General features: G+C 40.2%; 1 protein-coding gene across 8 annotated transcripts in view; it reads left to right on the top strand.

Annotated features, from left to right (window-relative positions):
* The window catches only part of GRIP1 (glutamate receptor interacting protein 1), a 308,043-nt gene that overhangs the window by 91,174 nt on the left and 200,954 nt on the right, over positions 1-15,915 (top strand). For 6 of the 8 annotated variants that reach the window (XM_058023635.1, XM_058023637.1, XM_058023636.1 and 3 more), the window contains exon 1: positions 2,670-3,193. The exons of the other annotated variants lie outside the window; for them this stretch is intronic. In XM_058023635.1, the coding sequence (XP_057879618.1) occupies positions 3,061-3,193 (133 nt within the window). In that variant the 5' untranslated portion in view covers positions 2,670-3,060. Of the gene's footprint in view, positions 1-2,669; positions 3,194-15,915 lie in introns of those variants that run through there. 8 annotated transcript variants of the gene reach the window in all.

The raw sequence follows: 15,915 nt of genomic DNA on the forward strand, positions 1-15,915 counted from the left end.
AGTTTGCTCTATATTTTTTTTTAAATATGTAAAAATTCTGAAATTATATGTGTCTGCTGTTTGCATTCATGTAAAGGGGAATGGCTGTGTGATTTACATGCTGGCAGGATTGTCAGTTCGTGTGTTAGAAACTGCAGGCCTGCTTCTGCATCTTTAGCGTAGGAGATGGAGCCTGGTTTGTGTAGAGAGTAGTTGGTGGTGGGAGAGAGTGAAGTGCAGCCGAGCTTGAACCTGCTCTTCTTATCTGAGGAGAGCTTGTGCTCCCCCTCAAGCCCTTCGTATTTTACGCACAACATGGGTGGGAGCGATTGCCATGAGCACTGGCCAGTAATACCGTTTGGTGCATTATTTTCTGCTTTACTGTAGCAGCCATATAGCTGTGTCATGCACCTCATGAGCATGAGAGAGAAGTCCACTGCACAAGGTAATAACGTACTTTCCAAAGCTGAAAATTTGCCCAGTCTTACATCGGTTCTCTCTAGACAGTGGTCAGGCAGTTGATGTCCTGCACCTGCTGCTTGTGATGCTACTTCAGATCATTTGGCTGCTCCCATATCTGCTTCTTTGTTGTATTTTTCTTGTTATGGATTGGCCTGAAGTCTCCCTGGGGTCTGCTGAGGACTAGGGAAACTGCTTCTGCTGCACTATGTTAAGCAACAGAGGCAGTGGAAAAGGTTGTATTTACTTAGTAAAAGCCAAGTGTGTCTGCTTATTCCAGTTTTCAGCTTTCATTTAGAAGACAGTTTAAAGCCAGAAAGTTTTACATTTTCTCCTTTTTAAAAAGCTTTGTAATTTTTAATTGAATGTAATAATTTAACTTCATGGAGCAGTGATGGCTGTAAGACTTCTGTCTCAACTGTTACTGACACCTACAAATACCTTTCTCACATCTTCAGGGAGAGTCCTCAACAGGGGCAACAATCTAACATTTCCTTCTCTAAAGAGAGAGTCCTGCCTCTGCTGTAGGCTACATCTTTGGTTTTCATGTTTTGTGACAGTAATGTTTTTGCTGCTTGGTGGCAGAGTGCAGAAAAGGTGCAAGTTGAAGCCTTCAAAACATACAGTGATCCCTTCCTAAAGTCATAGGTGAAGTTTCTCTGGCTTTTTAAATTTTGGTAATATGCCTGTAATACTCCTCTAAGGTCTTTACTATTTGAAAGTTGAAAGCTGTGTGATAAAACCAGACTTGTAATGAAACACAACCTCCTTATAGAAGTTTTACTAAAAATAGTTCTGGTGGTGCCCTGGGGGTGTTCATCAGCTAGCGACACGACTGCATTTTCACAGCGGGCAAGCAGGGCTGGTGAGGTCAAGGAGGATGAGTCTGTATTCCTGTGGGGAGCTTGGCAGGAGCATCCAGGGATTTTTGAGCTTTTACGGATAAAATGAGCGTGGGTTTGCGACAATATTGTTTTAAAATACCTGGAAAGCTGGAACAAGCCCAAAAGAATTCCAGTTCCATCTTTCAGTGTGTGTGTGTGTGTTTTAGGATCCCCAGGCATCAGGTCTAGTTGACCTCTACTTATAACTTTCATGTGTTTCAAAACTAGAAAATCCCAACTTAATACTGAATAATCTCTGCATTCCTTTTTGAAGCAGAATTGGTAAGTTACAATCCTGGTGTTTGCTTTGCTTCTTCTTTTCTTCTTTTGAAAACATTGCCCTGGTTTACTCTTTGCAGAATGACTCACTGAAATGTCTGCATCACCAGAAACTAATCCCTGCTCTGCATGCTCTCCCTTTTCCAGACGATGAACCTGTAAAATCTGTTTTACAGGAAGACTTCCTGACTTCCCTATGCTCTTAAGTGCAAAATGGTATCTCTTGGGAGCCTGTATGCAAGTGACCATGTTCAGCACATAGTTTGACTGAGGTGACTGCTTAATCCCTGACTTGTGCCAGCGGACAGGAGAAGTCGTGCTGGACTAGGAACCTGAGGACAATGAAAAGCCCCTGACAGATGTCAGCGTGTTAGCAGTCAAGCAGTCACTGCTTTTGTTTTTGTGCGGGAGGGAAACTTCATCAGAAACACGGATGAAATTCCAGCCTTATCTTAGGGAATGCATGTGGATTTCAGGCACGCAGCAAGAGAAAAAAGCCAGCGCCTTCTCAGTCTTTTTGCTTCTCTCACCCTGTGCAAAGGATATTCTGCTGCACCTTAATTTTAAAGTTTTTTGAACTCTGCTGGGATTTGAAATGAATATTGTCACAGTGTGCTTGTGATGTCGCTTCCTTTGTTTGCCTATTGCCATATACCCTGGCCAGCTCTGTAGGAGACCTGTCTGGAGTGCCTTTTAATGTTTAGATCTAGCAGTGATTAGAATACACTAATGCCCAGTGGGTATATGTGTCATTTTTTAACAGCTGCCGAGCTTTTTCCCTGCTGCTCCAATTAACGCATTCGGCGCACACTTGCCAGTGAGTGGGCTGTGTGTATGGATTAAACCACTTTGCTCTTTATTCATCCAGTGTATGAGATGCCAGAAATGGATTGGCGTGTTTCCCGTTCTTACAGCAAATGAAATCAAACGTGCTCCTGAGCCTTTGCCCCGGGTAGATTGAAGGGCAGCATTTAACTGGCAAATGGAAACCTGTTTTGCTGTGAGATATGGTTCAGTCCATTGACTAACATCTATCCCCGCCTCCCAGCCCCTCTTCAAATGATGGAGACACAGGATAGGGAGCTCTCAGTGCTGGGCTTCCCCTTGCTGACAAGGAGGTCTCTTCAACTTTGCCCTCTGCTGCTTAATAATAGCTTGAGATCCTAAAATTCTCCTTTTGCTTCAATGCTTTCCTCCTTTATTTATTTTCAGGTTGAAATATTCCAGTCAGTAGATTTGATAGTGTGTCTATGTGTGTCCCTGTTTTTTTTAAAAAAAAGGGAAAACAATATGCTTCCTAGTCAGAGCTGAGATAAGGGAGGGGTTGTTTAATGGTAGCGGAGCGGCTGGTGGGAGCCGCGGCTCTGCTCCGGTGCCTGCGGTTGATTCATGCTGGGACAGCTCTTTGTGAAGCCGAGGGCGAAGGGGGCTGCCGGCTGGGGCCGTGAGTGAGGAGGAGATGGAACGCTTCTTGGGCTTTGTCAAGCAGATACGAAGATCGAGAAGAAGAAAAGGCAAAAAGTACCGGCCAGAGGAGGATTACCACGAGGGCTATGAGGATGTTTACTATTATGCCTCAGAACATTTTCGAAGTAAGTATTTTGCATAACCTCATTTTCCTTTGGCTGTGATAAATGTTATGTTCTTAAGATGTTTAAACTCCAGAAATGCAAGCAATATTCCTCCCTTGCTAGAACCTGAGCCTCGTGTATGTATTAAAGTCAATTCCTGTAAGAGCTCTTGCTGGCTCTGCTGCCGATGAACAATACAAAGCATCTGAAGTGGCACAGAAGCTCTCAAAGTAAAGAGGGTCTGTCTGCAGACTCTGGTGAGATTTCAGATGCAGTTAATCCAGTCTGACTGCTGGAAACCTTTTGTTAAAACGCTGTTGAGGAGCGATTAGGGTGGCAATAGCCCTTGTAGAGTGTCTTTAGAAGGCTGTGTGGATATTTTTAAAGCACTACAGAGGCAGCGAGCACTCATTTGTAAGCTGAAGTTGATGAATAATGTTTGCTATTGAGGGAGAGTCAGTTTACTAAGCCTCTGCTGTGACCTGGTCTTTTCAGTAGTGAGTAAATTGAGTGGGCTGGTTCCTCGCTGCAGGTCCAGGACCACTGCTGGAGAATTAAGTGGGGATTTTTTCTGCTGGCACGCACGTGATGGCACTCAGCAGCTCTGCCAAAACCAAAATAAACCACCTGCTTAGAAATCCCTGTGCAAAGTGTATGCTGGACCCTGCAGCTTCTTAGAGTTTGTCTGCTGTGCCTGTCAGGTATCAGAGCTGCCAGTCTGCCGTGGTCTTCTGGAGAAGAGGATGTGCCCAGAGGTGCCCACGGGGAGGGTGGGAAGGAGGGAACCACACACAGCCTCTGCCTGGGGTCTTGTGTGGCACTGTCAGGGCAATGTGGTGGCAGTATGAGCATGATTCAGCCATGAGCAGAAATTGCCTTTTTCTGCTGTTTTTGCCACTGGTTTGGGACCTTTGCAGTGAAACTGTGCCTTGTTGGGCTGCTGAAGTTAGATGCACTTTTTTGTTGTTCTGTACCATGTGAGTGACTTTCAGCATCTTTTTTCCTTCATTTCCACATTGCTGAAATAAATCATAAGAACTGTACATTTGTTTTAATATTGAATGATAAATGTGATTGTGCCTTACAGCACCAGAGAACTGCTATCTTGTGGAAAACTAGGAAACAAGAGTTGTTCTTATTGGCTTTCTCCCGGTGCACCATGCTTGCCTATCTCCTAAAGACAATCAGTGTAGGGTGCTTGATTGTTTACTGGGCTTCTACTTGATACAAATTTGTTTGCTTTCAATTTTTAAGAAAACTCATCGTGCTGATAATTTTAAACAGTACAACCTACCTATGTTGTTAAGAGGGAGTTCTTGCAAGGAGAAGACCTATTTGGGAGGCAATGCAGTAATAATGGGTAACGTTGTGGCATGAAGTCTGCTACACAAAATCTACTACACAAGAACTAAAAATTTTAAATCTGTTTAGCACTGAGAATTTTGAAGGTGGTATATGTTAGGGAAAGTACATCACTTCTCCTTGCTTTAATATGTAAATCAAAAGAACGTGTCAAAGCCGTATGTCAAAATATTTCCCTAGCTGATTGTTGTTGTTGAAGGTCCTTTAAAGAGGAAAGCAAAGCCCCTCCAAAAACTGTCAAATGTAATAAGGGTTTCTTGACTGATGATTAATGAATTATTAACTCTTAACTTAATGTATGGCACTAAGATTGAGCCAAATATCTAATAGGTTTTTCCTTTTACTCTACTTAGATAACAGAAGAATAGTACATACTTCAGTTTGTGGAGGTCATAAGTATTTCAGACTGGATGAAATGTGTGTCACATTTTGAAGTGATGTTTTCAGCAGTGTTCAAGTACTCAGATTGAATTGAGCTCAAAATAGCACACAGCCCTATGGAGCTGGATGCACAAGGAGTTGGCTACTTCTCACAGTTACTTAAACCAAACAGTCACAGGAGATTTGAGCCATGCAGTCTTTATAGAGATACCATCTCAAGCACAATTCCTCAAGTGCTTTTGTCTGGTCTTTCCATGTGCTTTGTGTGTCAGTGTTTTGGTTGGATAGGTGTGGTAGTTACTTTAATGTGCAAAATCTGAAAAGAGGCCGCTGGTGCTACTACAAATGCACTTGTCCAATTAAATTTCATGTGTTTGGGACAATGAAATGTTTCATATTTAATTTAATTATGGTGTGGTGTTACACTGTTTACAGTACAAATTTAGAGTAATTGCAGAGCTTTTAATAGCCATTCCTTCTGCAGTCTTTTGCTTAAAAGAAATGTGTGCTTGCAGGAAAGATTGTATTTATTGTTACGATTTTTAGAATATCAGAGCTAATGAACTCAAATGCCTATTGTTCATTCAACTGAGATGAAGCTTTTTTAGATTTACTTTCTCTATGTTGTTAGGCATCCCTTCTCTATTATAATTTATGAGTTATATATCCAATTAGCCAGTACATTTGAAGATTGTCTGAGACAATCATTTTATGAGCTTGTTACTCTCTCTCTGCTTCCCCCATTTGTAATATGGCTTAGAGTGGTGCACAGGGAGGCAGAATTAATGGAAAAATGCAGAAACTGCATTATAATAACCGCAGGATCAAACAAAGACAACAAAGTTAAAAACAGAATAGGCCTCTGGAAATCACAGGAAAAAGGTGACTTTAGTTTGTCCTCAGCCCAGCTGTGCCCAGATGCTGGGATATTGTTGCTCCCACTGTTTGGTATACCATCTTTACTCCTCCAAAGCTTTGCCATGGAAGACCATATTAACTGTGATACTGGGATACAGCAGGATGAAGGGAACATGCAATGCTGCCTAAAGTTCCCCGAGTAAAAAAAAGACACCCCAGCTCCTGAGGCAGATGTGTTTTGTCTTGAACTTTTCATCCACTTGTTTTCAGTTAATGGATAACATTATTTGACATGCAGCACCAGCTCTCCTATCTTTCTGAAGTGTCTGTGCTATGTAATGCTAGAAAAACCAAAGTAACAATTTTGGTACGCAAGCATGTATTGACATTAGTAGTGTAAGCATCATACTCATTTCAGTGAGGCTTTGCAGTGTGAACATAATGGGTGATGAAATTGCTACCCAACCTACTCAGACAAGTTGGTGCTTATTTTATAAAACACTTTAAAAAGCATCATACTTATCTTGAGCAGCATTATACCACTGCCATTCAACATGTTCCTTATAGCAAGGCTTTGTGTGAAAAAGGCCCTTTTTATATTATTGCAGAGACTGTTTGCAAACCATCAGGAATGCTGCTTAGCAGAACTTGCTGGAATGCTTCCAGAAATTACATAAATCCAATTGCTGAAGTCAGGTTGTTGTGCCAAGACCTTTGAGTTTCAGCCTAGTCTTGAGTGGGAGTGTGGTTTTGGGACCCAGCTCAACTTGGTCACCTCTGACCAAAATAAACACTTCTTCCCACACCCTAAAATAATTTCAGCACTAAGTCTATTTTTCAAAATACTTGGAAGGATTTGGGTTTCTTTCAACTCATTTTGGAACTTCACAGGTTTTATGAAACATGCAGGTATAGAGGGTAAATGCATCTTGTTAAATTTTGCCTTATTTATGGTACTTCTGGTGTCTGTCATCCATCTCCTGAAAGATCTTTTTTTTCTCTTTAGTGGTCTTTCTTCTGATGATGATGTTCTTCTCAATGTGGTTCATGGCATAGTCTGTTGGCATAAAGATTTTACTTTCTGTGTAGCTACAATGACAATATTAAGTAATGATCACAAAAAGCAATGTTCTGAAGAATTCTGCTAGTAAGTACCCACTAACCTGAAAGGTCCTATGATTTTAGCCTTGACCTTAAAATGTTCCATTTAGCCACCAGGGTCCAAGGAATAACTTTCTTCTATCCTTTGTCAAGGCCTAGTATATATTGTGTAGCAAGAGTGTTGATATGTTAGAGAAAGTAATCTGCCATAGTCTATGTCTGCTGTGAAGTCATATATCATTTCCCTCTCTGATGCCATCTATTAATTATTTCAGAATCATCTGGTTCCTCAGTTTAGGACCATCAACCTCTTCAAATTCGTTCTCTAAATACATGTGATAGTCTTTCCACTGATTTGCCCTTCTCCCTCCCTTTATCATCACTGGAAAGTGAAGGGAAGGTATTTGACTCCTAGCCTAGCAAATAATGTAAAAAAGGAATAACTGAAGGTTTTGTATGACTCAGAATTGAAAATGTCCTCTTTGTTGACTGAAATCTGGAAATTATTAAAATTGTATATATGATATGCTTTTCGTGATGGTGCCGGTAGAAAAACTCCACTTGGGCGTTATTCTCCAACACAGCTCAATGTTATGGTGCAGAAACTCCCACACCATAGCTGCCAAAATGTTAGGAATAAATGTCTTTGCATTTCATACTGCAGGTGGTTTTGAAGCTGTATTAAATACGTAAGACAAAACACCAAGGGATGTGAGTGACATGCCAATGATTTCTTAATGATGTGGTCAGTAGCAACATCATTCTTGTCAAGGTTTTCTCCATTTTGTGAATTGGTAAAAATAGTTCTTGTTTGCAGCAATCTCACAGATTTGATTGGGGTTGCAGAAGAGTTAATGATTTTATGAGTCACGTGGTGACAAGGTAATTGAGTATCTCTTGCTCAAGCTATAGAGATGCTAATTGATCCTGAGGATGAGGAATGCAGGACAACTGTTTTTTATTTTACAATGATTGTATGTTGCTAGTTTGCTGTTAACTGGATGTGCATGTGTGGGGGGATTGTTCTTCACCTACCACAGATCTTGTCATGTCAGTACAGTAAAATCTCAGCTTTCATAGAAACTAAAGTATTGGTTGAAGCCTACAAGAAAAAAAGGCTTGGTAGCCCAAGTAGAGGATATTGCAGGCTTTGAAAACACAATAAAAATAATATTTAAAAGAAATAACTAAATTTTATTTAAACTTCCATTTCCTTCATCTTAATAACTGTTATATGGTTGTTGGAATCTGGAGATTTTCATTAATCGACTTCAGGTCTTGAGTATTTCTGTTTTACAGAAGTATTTCTGTTTTCCACTCCTTTCCTGAGATCTGGATAGCCCCAGTGCCTCGGGTTCATCATGGGTGTGATGCCATGTCCAGACAGACTCTGTCATCACAGGGCTACCACCCTGTGTCAGTTTGCAAGCCAGCCTCGGTGATAAAGGAAGCTGCTGTGTTGGAGCTTTATTGCTGGGGCAGGCGGTGTCAACTTCCCCATTCAGGGTTTTCTGAATGAAACAAAAGTGGTAGCAAGTGATGTTGTCTCTGCTTCCACTGCTAAGACTTCCCATGTGACAACAGCAATATTTTCCATTTTGGATAAAATTCACAGCGTCGTTAGATAAGGGTCTACCCACATGCTGCTTCTCTTGCTTTTTCATCTTCTTTAACACACATAGGTGTTAAAATTGCTAAAAAATTGTTGGGTTTTTTTAAAGCAATTGGTCATTGCATCTAGTGCAGTTTTATATTTCATGACATCCATCCTCTTACAGAGAATTGCTGGATTTTTGATGAGGTATGTGTGTGTTTTGGAGATGATTCCATTTATCTACCATCTTGTACATTGTGGTTGCTGGTAGAGGTGTTCTTTCTGGTGGAAGCCAAGTGGAGGAGAAGAATTACATACTATGCTCATTTTATAGACAAGCAAATGAGTAGGAGTAGGTAAAAAAAGAAGACTGTTAGCAGCTCTTCAGCCTCCCATGAAGTTATTTATGTTTTCTAAGCCCATAAGAGATATGCATATATTAAAATCTTATTTTACCCCTTTTATGGTTTTTATTAGTTAAAACGTGTAAGTCTGGGGATGAGACTTGTGTTTGTAGGTGTTTAGTCTGTTTGAATAGTAGCTTTAGCTGCATTCTGTAGTTTATATAATTAAGATATAATAAATGGGTGTTGTTCCTTGTGCTGCAGTAGTGTGATACCCAGCTTCACAGTCTGTTAGTGTGGCACCTAGACCTGAGGCTGTGGGGTTCCCTGCAGGACTGGAGCAATGCATCTCTTCTTGCCAGGCAGGTGTGTGCTGGTTTTGGTGAAACATTTTCATTTTCAAGAGACCACAAAATCCTAATTTTGTTTTTTACTTAAAACTGTCATGCAACAGCCAGTTTTAAGTTTGTTAGTAATAGGATTGCTTTTTTAAATGACCCTTTGTGGCTCTTCTACAAGTGGCCCTTAGGCTCCTGGGGCAGCACAGAGCATGGACAGTAAAACATTGCCTTGGAGTTACTTGAGGGAAAATAGCTTATTTATTTGAAGGCACCGAAATAATGAGACCTGAGTTATATAATTCTTTGCATGAAGTGGAAACACTTCTCCCTGCGAGCAATTATGAGTGTACAATTTCTTTCGTTTTATCTGTGCTACTTTTCTTTCATTTACTTTCCAGTCCAATTCTTTACTGAATTACTAAAGATCCTGATTGTCCCTGCTCAAGAAATTTACGCATTCTAACTCTTCCTCTTCTTACGGTGGCTACTGTTATAAGGCTGTACCTTAGTGTTTTAGAGAATTTGATACCCTTTATGTTTTAGTGTGTCTAGAATATATGATGTTCACATTCAGACAAAGAAATTTGGAGATCTGGGCTTCCTACCTCCTGAAATGATGTGTAAGTCCTTGGTTTTAATCATGGCTTTGTCAGTTTACATCATGAACATGGAGTGATGCGATTGTTTTTTCCCTGTGGATATTGTGAAGTGAATGAAATACCAGGTTTTATGAACTAAAAGAGATAGAAGCAACTACTGAGGTGTCAGTTTTAATATCGGCCTTCAGTTCCAGTGGAAGACTTGAAACAATTAGTAGAACGAAGAAAGAAACAATATAAGTCCCCTGCTGACGAGATTATAAACATTTATTGAACGATTGCTGTGTTTTGTTAGCAGGGCGTGACAGGAGCTGTCATTAATCATCATCATGAATATAAACACACCTGTTTACCATAGTTATTATTTCTGTAAGACAAATGTGTGGTACTCATCATATGTACAGAAATTATTGGGAATTTTGTGTAGTGTTTTTCAGCAGAAAAGCACAGGGGTTGTGCTGTGACTGGGTACTGGGGCTGACGATGGCTGCACGGCTGGTGACCCAGGCCCCTTAATGCTACTGATTTTGTTCAGAGGGTTTTCTAGTTACCCTCTGAAACCCAGGAATGATATACAAATCAGCATTCTGAGGACTCATAGTCCAGATTGAAAAAGCAGCAGAACTAAGGGTGCTTCTAGGAACTTTATTTGGCCCCTCATAAAGAGTCCTTAATGAAGGACCTGCTCAGTTTTGCTGTAGTGCTGGTGTGGCAGAGGCTGCACCAAATCCCATCAGGGCTCACCTCCCGTTTTCCTCACTTGAGTGCATGAACTTGCAGATGTCTGCCACCAGTTGCTGTAGCCAAGGGAGGTTTGGTTTGTATATACAGAAATTACATAAGCCTCAGTAGTCTGAAAATCCAGCCATAAGGCATCTCAGACTTCAGCCTTTCCATTCTTTCATACCTTTGATGATAATCTCCCTGTACTCTGGTTCTCTGCCTATGAGATGGGGTTAATCATTCCTCTCCTTCACAGATATGCTGTGGAAATAAATTAGTGTTTGCTAAGCTAGCAAATGCTACAGTGATGAGCACCACAAAAGAACTTGGGGAGAAATGAATGTCTGTCCAGAGAGAAGAGCTTGAATAGTGGGTGGGAATTAAGGTATGGAATTACACTTTGAGCAATGAGGGGAAAACAAGGTCTGAAACAATTCATCAGGTAGTTAATATAATTTCTTTTGAGCATTAAATGAAATGAGGTCTCATGCAAGAAGTAGATCAGGTAATTAAAGATTGTGTTGTAATGCATATGCAAAAGCAGGCCAAGTTTAGAAATTCTTAAATCTGGATCTTGCAGTTTGCTTTTTTTAATGGTTTGTCTATGTGTGCACATGCGTACTGTAGAGAACATGGAGCCAACAGTTCTGGGGTTTAGCATGCCATGGACATTTCATAACAGCGTGTTATGGATATAATATTTGCTATAAATGAACCAAAATATCCTTGAAGTTAAGAAGCAGAAGTTAATTCTGATGAGTGACCTTAGGATCTAATCACGTGTGTATCACTTCAGTGCATTCTGTAGTAGCAGTCCTTGTGCTGACACTGTGAGGGAACACTGTGGGCAGCTATGGGACAAAGGAGGGAGGAAGCAGACTGATTTTTTGGCTGTCTCTGGGCACTTTGAACAGATGATAAGAGACACTTGAGGTGACCTATCTTTGCAAAGATTACCATGGGAAGAGCCAAACTTTGGAAAGCAAAAAGGAGAAAAGTGATTTAAGACAGCTCTAGGGGAAATACTGTTTGAATGAAACTAAAAAAGAAAGTGAAATCAAGAGTATGCAGTAACGATGTGAAGTATTAACTCAGTAAATTGTTTTCAAGTCTGTTTGCAAATGCTTCCTTTGGGTGTGTTTAACAAGCTCTGTGGCTGCTCAGGTCTATTATATTTTGATAACATTGTCCCTCTCCCAGAAGGGTAAAACTCTTCACTTAACAATGCACTCTGTCACTATTCTGTCAGCTGGTAGCATCTCTATTAAAAAAGAGAAAGTATTCACAATGTATTACAAGTGAATGCAGTAAAAAAATGAATGCTATGCCAACATATATTAAATACAGAGACATACACACATTTTGCCCTTGCTTTCTGTAGGTTGTAGTAGGAAATATTTTAAAGCCCTTATGACCCGCTACCTGCACCCCATTTTTAGGAGCCCAGTTAAGTTGTGTGGTCATCAGGGATGAGTCACAGCAGTAGCTGCAGGCTGCAGTGCCAGCTGTATTAGCACCGAATGCTGGGAAATCAAAAGGGATGTTTGCCACACTGTCTGATAGGGACATTGCATCTGACAGCCCAGTTTAGGGAAAATGAGAAAATGCTTCTGAAGGAAAGTTGGGAGAGAGCCTGGATCTATGGCAGAGCACTGCCAGCAGCAGCAGCAGTGCTCAGGTCAGTTGTCAGTAAATCTAAATACGTCTGGTGGCATTTACAGTTTGGAAGGCAGGAATGCGGATTTTCCATTGTGTGGTGGTAGAATGTCACGTGGCTTGTCATGAAAATGCTACGCTCCCTTTCATAGCTAAAAGGAGACCACAATGAAATCTGAAGTGAAGAAACCAAAGCTGTTCAGGCTGGTGGTTATAGCTGCCCATCAGTAATTAAATAGAGTGCAGCGTGGTGGTGGAACTCTGAAATCCCCATGAATTTAATGCCATTTTGGTTGTCTCTGGAATGCTCCCTCTGTAGCTTGACCCATATTTCACCTAGGCTTCACAGATTTGCAGAGGAGTTACACAGGCATCCCCAGCACTTCTAAATCTGTTGGCATTCACTTCTGCCATACCCTGACAGGAAAAAAGAGAGAAGTTTTCTGAAGCTTAGCTTAATTATGATTTACCCATGCTTTTTTTGGTTTACACTAAGCATCTCACAAAAATAGAAGTGTATTTACGAGTGTGATAGGTTTTGAAAACAATCAGCTGCTCTCCCTGTTGTTATGTGTCTTAGCTGGCTTCTGCAGGCAGGGAATACCAAGCCCAGTGCTACAGGAGAACAGAGAGGACGAGGTTTGTCTGCTGGAAGAGCACAACCTTCCCTTTAAAATGCTGCCACTCCCAAACCTATCACAAGGGCTGGAGAATGCACTGAACAGTTTTGTTTTGTAACTGGTACTTGATTTATGTGTTGCAATTCAGCGTTCATGTTTTATTCTTGGGTGGGTAGAAAATAGTGCTCCTTTCTAGTTTATTTTGGGTTTTTTGGTATCTTTTTTGTCTTCATTACTCCTTTGAGCTCAAGCTCTTATAAGAATATGAAAGGCTGTGGATTTTATAGGGCAGATTGTGTCATGCAAATTGTTTCCACAGACTGAGCAAAACTGTTGAAGGCTGTTCTAGTTACAGCCTGGAGTTTGTGGCCCTTTGTTTTGTGCAGATAATTGAGCTTTTTACAGCCACATGTCCATTCACAATAGGTTGTTTTCTTCCTTTTAGATAGTGAAAGAAGTTTATGAGCTGTTGGTTTAAGTCCCTGACAAAAATGTTGCTCATGGCATAATTATTAAGGAGGTTACATCAGTGTGAGTAGAGGAGCAGGCCAAGGTAACACACTGCTCCATGGATGAAAATAGGTTTAATATATGGAAAATGCTCAAATCTTCTTTCTCATAAAATTGCAATTAAGACAGTTTTTAAAAAATCTGGAAAGCAATTTTTTGGAATTAATTCTTACACAAGAATCTTCTTTAATATGTTGGCATTCTATGCACTAGTAACATGTTGATGGATTTTCAGGTAAGGAAAATGTAGTTCTGGTGAGGGAGCTCTTATTTTGTGATAAAATGCCTTTTAAGTCTTGATGACTTGGTAACTATGTCTTATATGGTTAATAGCAACAGCTTTATGCTTTAGTTTTATGTAAACTACAACCAGCTGATAGGGACATGTTCAAATAAGGAGAGAAATGAAAGTTGATTTTGAGTAACATACAGAAGGTGATTACTAACCACTTAGGATCACTTATGCTAATTTTAACTAGTCTGTAAATAGTTAAAATGAATAGTTTAAATTGTTTTTGAAATTACTGGTAATATGTTTTTGGTCACAAGTGATTTTTTAAATTCACTGCAAAATTAAGCTGAAAAAAGACTCTAAGAAACAAGCGATATTTAAAAATCTGTAGTAGTTCAAGAGGTGAATTTTCCTGAGTTTTTCACTTGATTATTGTACTGTTAGAAAATGATCACTGCTTCCCAGAAGATCACTGAATGGTTTATCTGTCTATAGGCCTCTAAATTCGGCTTGTGGAATCTGGAAAATTTGTCCAGTTTTGAAGTGCAGTCTAATGTAGTAACAAGGACCATGGTATGGAGAGAAGGGTTAGGTGATAATCTCCAAATGAGAGCACACACTTACTGGCATTCACTACAGCCACTGTGTGCAACTGTGGAAGATTTTCTTCTCTTTTTTTTTTTTTTTTTTTAATCCTCCCCCAACCCCCCTTTCTCTCTGCTGATGCATATAGTTCTTTAATTCTTCAGCTGGGCCCTGGGCAGTTGAGTGACCCTGTTTACTTGATTTTTTTTTTTTCCCCCAAAGTGGAAATTTTATGTATTTTCTGAATTTCGCACATGGAACCCCTTTCTCCTTGTGTATCCTGAAGTCCTTTTAAGTACTTGAAAAATAAAGTTAATGGCACACAGTACCTCCTGAATTTGCATTCTAATAAAGATTTTTCTTGCAGTTTTGTCATAAAAATCAAACCATTGTTGCAAAGGAGAGAAAGTCAACTTGTGCCATCTGCAGTCATTTAAACCCTCAGGCAAGGAAGGCTTTCTAGTCACACTCAGACAGGAAAGGGTGTATCCAGAGGTGTGTATCTTACTTAATGTAAAATGGAAGATGCCTGCTCGTGGTCTCCAGTATATGGTTTACTTCTAAAAAGCATAAGTTCCTTGTATTCTGGCTGCCAGCTGCTCTTTCTGCTTACTTATTTATTTGAGCAGACTAGTGTGTGCTGCTCAGCAGGCCAGGGGCATGGTCAGTTGTCAAATGTGACAGCAGAGTCCAGAGCTCAAGATGAGTGTGCCCTGCCTTTAGGCTTGACCCAGGGCTGCTGGGGATGCCTTAACTTCAGGCTAGGTCAAAAAAATGTGAAAAGGAAGCTGTCTGGGAAAGAAGCAGGGGAAGTGAAGTTTAAGTAGCCTTTGCATCTGCAAATTCAGCTGTTCTAGTCAGAGGTTCTGGTCTTGGGTTTTAATGTGTTTTCCTGTGCATCTTAAAATGCATGGGGAGATTTATTTGTTTGTTTATAGCTGCTGCATAGAAAACAAAGCTCTCAAAAATCTGTTTGCAGTAATTGCACTTTTTCTGCTTGGTGTTTATTTTATCAAGCAGATTTGCAGAGCTGACAGTGGGAGGTTTTTTTGAGGTTTTGTATTGTCTCAGCTGTGCCTTGCTTTAGGCCAGCCAAAGACTTGGTCCTGGAAGTGCCAGGCGTGTAACTCCACTAGCGTGAGTGGTCCCATTGGTACAGGTTTGATCCAAGTCTGTAGTTGGGAACCTGAAAGAAAGTACTGTGTGTGTGTAGATAAAATAGTAATTCTAATGGTTTCTTCCCAGTGTTTGTTGTCTGTATTGTGTTTCTATACTCTGTACCTATTTCGGACAGAGATAAAACATCTTTTAACTGAGAGATCAGTATCTCTGTATTGTTTCCTCCAAGAGAATTTGTAAGCATGGTGGTTCTATTTCATTTTGGTTCTCAAGGAAATTGCTCAGACTTCAAAAACAAAGACAGTTGATTAGTTCTGCATTATTTCATTTCAGTGCATTATTTCAACCTTGTTCATTAAAGCTGAAGAGGAAAACCTGATCCTGAAGGACCGCTGTTGACAGGAACTAGCCTGGAGCATAGAATTCAATAATCATTGATTAATACACTTTATTGCTGATTTCTTTTGTTTGGAAAAGCCAATTATTCTTGCCAATATCTTTTATACATAAGCCTTCACTTAGAATTTAAAATTGTAACCTATAATAATATTAACATTTTAAACTGTATAATGCTTGCTGGAGGCAGGAGGTGGGGAAAGAAGGAAAAGAAAGACAAAAAGTGAGACTTATTTGATGCTGACCCTAAAATGCTGTTCCACTGGAGCAAAACCTGAAGTAGATAGATGTATTGTAGTAAATATTAAATGTGTTAAATTGC

The sequence above is a fragment of the Melospiza georgiana genome, chromosome 4 (assembly GCF_028018845.1).
Source record: "Melospiza georgiana isolate bMelGeo1 chromosome 4, bMelGeo1.pri, whole genome shotgun sequence".
Classification (NCBI taxonomy): Eukaryota; Metazoa; Chordata; class Aves; order Passeriformes; family Passerellidae; genus Melospiza; species Melospiza georgiana.